General features: G+C 43.8%; 1 protein-coding gene across 1 annotated transcript; it reads left to right on the top strand.

Moving 5' to 3' along the window:
- Nucleotides 1–227: 227 nt before the first annotated feature.
- On the top strand, nt 228–7,664 carry LOC133756534 (endogenous retrovirus group K member 7 Env polyprotein-like). Its single transcript, XM_062187205.1, has 2 exons — nt 228–724; nt 5,861–7,664. Exon 2 carries the CDS (start codon nt 5,949–5,951, stop codon nt 7,662–7,664), a length of 1,716 nt encoding a protein of 571 aa, XP_062043189.1. The 5' UTR covers nt 228–724; nt 5,861–5,948.
- The last annotated feature ends 232 nt before the right edge of the window (nt 7,665–7,896 follow it).

Below are 7,896 nucleotides of genomic sequence, written 5' to 3'. Positions count from 1 at the left end.
ATTTTGTGTGGAGCTACAGTGCATGTGGTGATCTCTATGAGTTTCATGGCATATGGTGGACTTATGGTTGCAAAGCATGTGTTAGAAGCTAGGGGATGCCATGATGTCAAGTACATGATGAAAAGTGAGAGTCAGGTTCATGATGGGGAAAGGGTGCACTGAATCTGCAGTCATGGTGGTCCGGCATGCAAGGGGTAGGGTTTGAGTAAAGCACTTCTTGTGGGAGGCTTGTAAGGCGGGGTGCCTACGTGCTGAGTAAAGATTGCTTGCATGCCTACGTGCTGGAGTAAAAGGTTGTTTATGCGATCTCCCAGGAGCCTTAGATAAGTGTCTGTGAAGGCACTGATGTTTGACAAGGCCAGTTTCTGTCAAGGCTTGTTTATTCTGAAGCTCCCTGCTTTTATGGGTTTATTGTACTGCTCTTTCACTATGTTTAGACTTAAGATAATGTATGACTATGTACTGGGACAGGGGATGGGTTTAGACTTAAGATAATGTATGACTATGTACTGGGACAGGGGATGGGGATATAAGCAGTGAGAGAAATGTGTTCAGTGCCTCTCCGCCTACATCTGTATTGACAACCGAGTGGCGTCTCAATAAACCGTGATCGAAGAAGGATCTTCGTGCCTTTAATTCTGTGCCTTGCTGGTCAAGGCTCGCCGCAGCTGGTGCCGAAACCCGGGAACTCGAACCAGACGCGTAACATTGCACGACTGGAGAGGTAAGATCCAGAACTTCACATGGGAGACGGGTCGACGTCGAGGAAGGGTATGTTAGAAGAATTTCTCCTGGTTATTATCATTTTTGCCTTCTCTCTTATCATTGTTTTAATACTCGCTGTTATAGTTCTAAAGTTGTGTGCGGCCCAGAGTAAAAGGAAACAGTGCCTTTTAGAATCATAGATATGGGTACTACCAATAGTCATGAAAGTGAAAATTTCGTGGATCCCATACAAGCATTGTTAAAAGAAAGGGGATTAAAAATTTCCACAAAAACAATAAAGACGATTTTAGAAGATATAGACAGGAAAGCCCCTTGGTTTGTTTACACTGGAGATATTAATTTGAAATGTTGGGAAAAATTAGGAAAGGATTTGGAGCAGGCTAAAGAAAAGGGGTCGCTTAGGGCAGGAACTCTTCCGTTTTGGAAATTGGTACATTCCTGCTTACAAACTGGTAAAAATGTGGAAATTATCAAACAAGGGAGAAGAGCACTAGCTGACCAGCAGGATAGTTGGTCGGAACAAAGTATTACAGAGGAGAGGGAACATACCAAAAGAAAAGGCAAGGTAAAAGATGAGAGATCTCGCAAGGAAATGAAGAAAATTTTGAGCTCAGAAAAAGAAAAACCTTCAGCATCTTTGTACCCCGCCTTAAGTGAGTTTGAAGATCTTAGATTGGCAGAAGAGGAGCAGTATGAAGAAAATTTGGATGATGATTTCACTGAGACTGAGGAACAGGGCGCAGATAATAAAGTTCAGGCTGCTAGCGTGCGCCCTCCCCCTTATGTTATGCACAGTAAAGGCAGCCATTTTATTAAAAGGGAAACGTGGGCCCAATTGGCATCAGCCTTCCCGGTATTTGAGGAACAACAAACTCAACGCCGATTTCATGAGCCTATACCATATAAACAGTTAAAAGATCTAGTGGAGGCCGCTCGCCAATTTGGTCCCAATGCCGCCTATACTTTAACTTTGTTAGGACGATTAACCACTAATGCTATGACACCTTCAGATTGGTTTGAGATTGCACGAGGCAGCCTCAGCACGGGACAATATCTCGATTACAGATCCATTGTTACCGATGCTGCACATACACAGGCTAGACAAAATGTGCGGGATGGTCAGCCGCATTGGACAGCAGATATGCTTTTAGGACAAGGACAATGGGCGGCTGATCAAACTCGCTACCCCCTTGAAGTATACAGACAGATTAATGATATATATCTCAGGGCTTGGAAGACTTTACCCAAAAGAGGTGAGGTCTCGGGGAATTTAACAAAAATTATTCAAGGGCCCAATGAGCCTTTTTCAGAGTTTGTGGGTAGAATGATGGAAGCAGCGGAAAAATTTTTGGGGACGTGGAGAGTTCAATGCCCTTAATTCAGCAGCTTATATATGAGCAAGCTACTAAAGATTGCAAACGAGCCATAACTCCATGGAAAGGAAAAGGGCTAGAAGCCTGGTTGAAGGCATGTAGGGAAATTGGGGGACCATTAACTAATGCTGGGCTTGCTGCTGCTATTTTAACTGCAACAAAACGTAATAACAATAATGGTGCATGTTTTAAGTGTGGGAAAATTGGTCATTTTAAGAAAAATTGTAAAGAACAAAAGGAGCATAACAATCCTGTGCAACAAAAACCTGGCACTTGTCCCAGATGCAAAAAGGGGAAGCATTGGGCTAATGAATGCAGGTCAGTAAAAGACATTAACGGACAACCCCTCGAGACAATAGAAAAGGAGTCAAAAAACGGATATCGGGGCCCCCGTCCCCAGGGCCCGAAAGCATATGGGGCACTACAGGAACCTTCCATGCAGCCACCCCCGAAGTCCACAGAGCAACCGCGGGCTCCGCAGGGCTGGACCTCCGTGCCACCTCCGGCTTGGTATTAACACAGAGCATGGGAGTACAGATAATAGATACAGACATGCAGGGCCCATTAGAAAAGAATACCGCAGGATTAATCATTGGACGGTCATCATCAACGCTACGAGGGTTAATTGTTTTACCAGGAGTAATTGATCCTGACTATGAGGGTGTTATTAAAGTAATGTGCTACTCCCCTTTTGGAGTAATTTCCATTTCCCCTGGTGATCGCGTAGCACAACTTCTGATACTGCAATCAGGTCATGAAAAATACCCCGCCCGGTCACATAACCGCGGCGCATCTGGTTTTGGATCTACAGGAATCGATCTCGCATGTCTAAGCATGGAATTAGATGACCGACCAATGTTACAGATAGAGGTGGAGGGTAAACATTTTTCAGGCTTAGTGGATACAGGAGCAGATCGTAGCGTTATGAGTAAACAATTTTGGCCAAAGGGATGGCCTTTGCAGCATGCCTCTCAAGACTTGGTAGGATTGGGATATCGACAGGCTCCAGAAATAAGTTCTAAGGAACTCCACTGGACAGTCGATAAACAACAAGGCACCTTTCGTCCCTTTGTGGTAGATTTACCTATAAATTTATGGGGTAGGGATATACAAACCCAGATGAAACTCATATTGACTAATGAGTATTCGCAGACTAGCAAAAATATCATGACAAGACAAGGATATATGCCCAATAAAGGGTTAGGGAAAAATCTTCAGGGTATATCAGAACCGGTGGAGTTAGTTCAAAAAACAGACCGCAAAGGCGTGGGTTTTTCCTAGGGGCCACTGAGGAAAAGCTATTACGTATTCCCTGGAATACGAATAAGGCAGTGTGGGTGCCCCAGTGGCCCCTCAGTCGTGAAAAACTCGCCGCCGCTAGAGAACTTGTGCAAGAGCAGCTGATGTTAGAACATATAGAGCCCTCAGTATCGCCCTGGAATACTCCAATTTTTGTCATAAAGAAAAAATCAGGCAAATGGAGGCTTTTGCATGATCTGCGAGCAGTCAATAGACAGATGCAATTGATGGGACCAGTACAGAGAGGACTGCCTCTTCTGTCTTCCCTTCCAAAGGGCTGGCCTATGCTAGTGGTAGACATTAAGGATTGTTTCTTTTCCATACCTTTACATTCTTTAGATCGAGAACGATTCGCTTTTACTCTCCCTTCAGAGAATCATGAAATGCCTGACGCAAGGTATCAATGGAAAGTGTTGCCTCAAGGCATGGCTAATAGCCCTACTCTTTGCCAATTATATGTTAATCAGGCTATCGCACCAGTGCGAAAACAGTTTTCACAAGTCCATATCATTCATTATATGGATGACATTCTTATCACAGCTCATTCACAGCAATTAGTAGATAAGGCCTTTGCATTGCTCTCCTCCTGCCTTAACGCATATGGTCTTTCTATTGCCCCAGAAAAAATACAACAATCTGATGTGGTGCAATTTTTAGGAGCAAAAATTACTACAACTTCCATTCGGCCACAGAAGCTCTGCATTAGCACTCAAAACCTATGCACACTGAATGATTTTCAAAAGCTGCTAGGGGACATAAATTGGCTACTTGGATATTTACCGCTGACCCGAAACGACCTGCAACCTTTGTTCTCTATTCTGGAGGGCGATCCAGATATTGCCTCTCCTCGTCAACTTACTCCTGAGGGCGTTAAAGCTTTGCAACTCGTAGAAAAGGCCATTAGTAAAGCCCAACTATGTAGGTTCGATCCGTCTAAAAAATTACTACTATGCATTCTTGCTACGCCCACTACACCTACTGGAGTGGTGTGGCAAAATGCTCCTTTATGGTGGATACATGGTAATTCAGCGGGTGTAAGAACATTGCGGTATTATCCTGAATTAGTAGCTCATTATGCTCTTCTGGGTCTCAAGTTTTGCACAATGCATTTTGGTAAACATCCTGATGAGCTGATTGTGCCTTATACTCAGATGCAAATTGAGACTCTTGCCGGTACCACTAATGTTTGGCCTATTGTTCTAACTGCCTTCTCAGGTGTAATTGATAATCACTTGCCAGCGGACAAATTATTAACTTTTGTGCAGCGAAATTTAGTTTACTTTCCTAAACTTACAAAGAGCAAACCCATTCCCGCTGCGACAACTATTTATACTGATGGTTCCAAGACTGGTCGTGGAGCGTATGCTACAACTGATTCGGAGCCTGTGATTCTTTATTTTCGCCCTAACGCCCCTCAAGTGGTAGAGTGCTTAGTGGTATTGACAGTATTTCGCACATTTTCAGATGAACCCATTAATATTATCTCAGATTCCCAATATGTGGTTAATGCTGTCCGTTCACTAGAAGTTGTAGCTCATATACAGTCGCATAGCACGGTAGCCCCAATATTTCGACAAATCCAGCAAGCTATCCTGGTTAGACGTATGCCCTTTTTCATTGGCCATATAAGAGCTCATTCTGGCCTCCCTGGACCTATGAGTAAAACTAATGCCAAGGTAGATATTGCAACCCGTGATAGTGTCTTTGTATCTCTGACTTCTGTTGACCTAGCAAAAAACTTTCATGCCTCTTATCATGTTCCAGCTAATACGCTGCGCTTGCACTTTCATATCTCCAGAGAACAAGCTCGGCAAATTGTAAAGGCCTGTCCAGATTGTGCAATATTCCTCCATCCGCCACATTCTGGTGTTAATCCTAGGGGACTAAAACCTTTATCCTTATGGCAAATGGATGTTACACACATCCCAGAATTCGGTAGGCAAAAATACGTACATGTCTCAGTGGACACATATTCTGGTGTCATTCATGCCACTTCCTTGTCTGGGGAACGTGTAGCACAGGTGAAACTTCATTGTCTTGAGGCTTGGGCAGCTTGGGGAAAGCCTGCCCTCATAAAAACTGACAACGGGCCCGCTTATACTTCAAAAGGCTTCGCTACCTTTATGTCACAAATGCAAGTAGCTCATAAAACTGGCCTACCGTATAATCCTCAAGGCCAAGGCATTGTGGAGCGCGCTAATCGCTCCCTAAAAGAAACATTGCAAAGACAAAGAGGGGGAATTGCACTCCATGCAACCCCCAGAGAATGCCTCGCTATTGCATTATACACCCTCAATTTCTTACATTTTAATACAGAGAATGAATCAGCGGCTATGAGGCATACAAAAAATCCTGTACAAACTAGTCAAAAGGTCATGTGGAAAGATGTACTAGATAACAAATGGTATGGCCCGGATCCTGTGATACAGAGATCCAGGGGAGCAATCTGTGTTTTTCCGCAGGAACGACCAGACCCGATCTGGATTCCAGAAAGACTGACAAGGAGAGTGACAGATAAGAAAGAAGAGGAACGACAAGAGAACACGAGGCATGATAATGAAACGTCTGACATGGATACTGATGGGACTATGGTTGACATTTCCCATGACGATATCAAAGAATGTGACCCTGTGGGCCATTGCGAGAACATGGCCAATACCTAAGCCAGTGTTCTCTAGTGATAAGATGTTTCCTCAATTGTATACTAGAGACTGTCAGTTAGAAATACCGTGCAAAACACCACAAAATATGCAACAAATGCGATATAATGCCACTAATGTTACCCTCTATAATAGCTTGTGTTTTTCTATGAACTCGCAGAGTCCCTGTATACAGATTCTTTCATATAACCTTAGTTGGATATATGATCCCTTTAAATATCTAAATCCTGACCTCTCGATCCCAATGTTGCTCGAGGCCCTTACAAAGATTGCTCTAGGGAGCACAAATGGAACAGGAGGAGGAGGTAATAGCACCGTGGCTAATGTCACTACACTCCTGATCACAGCCAACATAACAGTCCCTTTTTTAATACAGACAGAAACCAATTCCAGTGCTTCATGGAACATATCTAGACCTGTACCAAAGTGCATCACTCGGGAATTCAGCTATCCCCCGCGATTTGGTGATTGCACAGAAAGTGTAGAAACCCAAGAACCGTATAAATTTTCTCCTAAATTCAAATTATATCAGAAACCCAAAGCGGGCAATCCTTTAGCCTCCTGGGTATTGTGGAATAGACGTGGAGCTAGTATGGATTTGTCCCCTTTGGCAAGGCTTGATTCTATTAATATAAGCCTCTATAATGCTAGTGGCAGTTATAACATAACTAGTCACGTACTCAGTAACTTTACATCGCATTCTTTGCATAATATGAGCCTCCTGTCTAGTCATGTTTGTGTCGATCCTCCCTTTATTTTTCTTTTGACAGATAAACAAGATAATGGGATGATAATAAAATGTGCAGGAAATGATACATGCTATTTAACCCAGTGTTGGAATGGAACTCAGAAAACTATGGTAATAATGCGTGTACCTACCTATGTTCCTATACCAGTAGTGACTGACCCAGAGGAATTTCCTCTGGCAGTCTTGTTTCGACAGCCACGGGACTTTGGGATTATAGCCATTGTAACGGCAATTGTCGCCTCTGCCGCAGCGGCTGTTACGGCGGGAGTGGCCATGGCTTCCACTGTCCAAACTGTGCAGACTATTAATGACGTCGTAAAAAGATCATCAGACGCTCTATTTGTCCAGGAACGCATAAATGATCATCTGGCTTCGGGGGTGCTACTATTAAATAAACGCATGGACTTGCTGCAAGCAGCTATGGAAGATCTTTTTGAAGTCACCAGCCTAGGTTGCGTTCAGAGACTGCACCATATGTGTGTTACGCCATATCCAGCCTCTCTAAATGAGTCAAGAAAACTTGGGTCTTATCTATCAGGGAACTGGTCTATGGAATTTGGGGAACTTCAGCAAAATCTTACTATCATGATTTTGCAGCTGAATGAAACTAGAGCATCTGTTGTCACTCTGAAAGGGTTTTCTGATTATATATTACAGGGGTTACAATGGTTCAAAGAATGGGTGGGGGTTGGATTGTTCGGAGCTGTATTACTATTAGGGCTGTTGTGTACTCTTTTTGTTCTTTTCCGATTAGTACGGAGCCGCAAGCGCGAAAAAATTGCTCTCCTGCAAGCAATGGCCGCAATTGAGGCAGGCAGTTCCCCCGCGGTTTGGCTCAGCATGTTTAAAGAAGCTTAAAAGAATGTCCTTGCACTCAGGGGCCATAGTGCCATTGCACCTGATAGGAATTCTTTTCATCTGGGATATTGCCTTAGCACTCCGAGAGCTTTTGCTCATTGCACCGGAATGGGAGTATCCCTGAGCACAGGCGCCCCTTGATCGGCCAGCACATCATGAGGTGAAGGCCTGATCGGGGATAAGACCTCATTTGCTGTAAAAGACAAAAAAGGGGGAACTGTGGGAGGCTTGT

Source organism: Lepus europaeus, chromosome 3 (assembly GCF_033115175.1).
Source record: "Lepus europaeus isolate LE1 chromosome 3, mLepTim1.pri, whole genome shotgun sequence".
Classification (NCBI taxonomy): domain Eukaryota; kingdom Metazoa; phylum Chordata; class Mammalia; order Lagomorpha; family Leporidae; genus Lepus; species Lepus europaeus.
This window is presented reverse-complemented; position numbering and strand designations above follow the sequence as displayed.

Excerpts from the sequence above, each read along its gene's own strand:
- LOC133756534 (XM_062187205.1), top strand. The coding sequence starts at position 5,949 with ATGATAATGAAACGTCTGACATGGATACTGATGGGACTATGGTTGACA.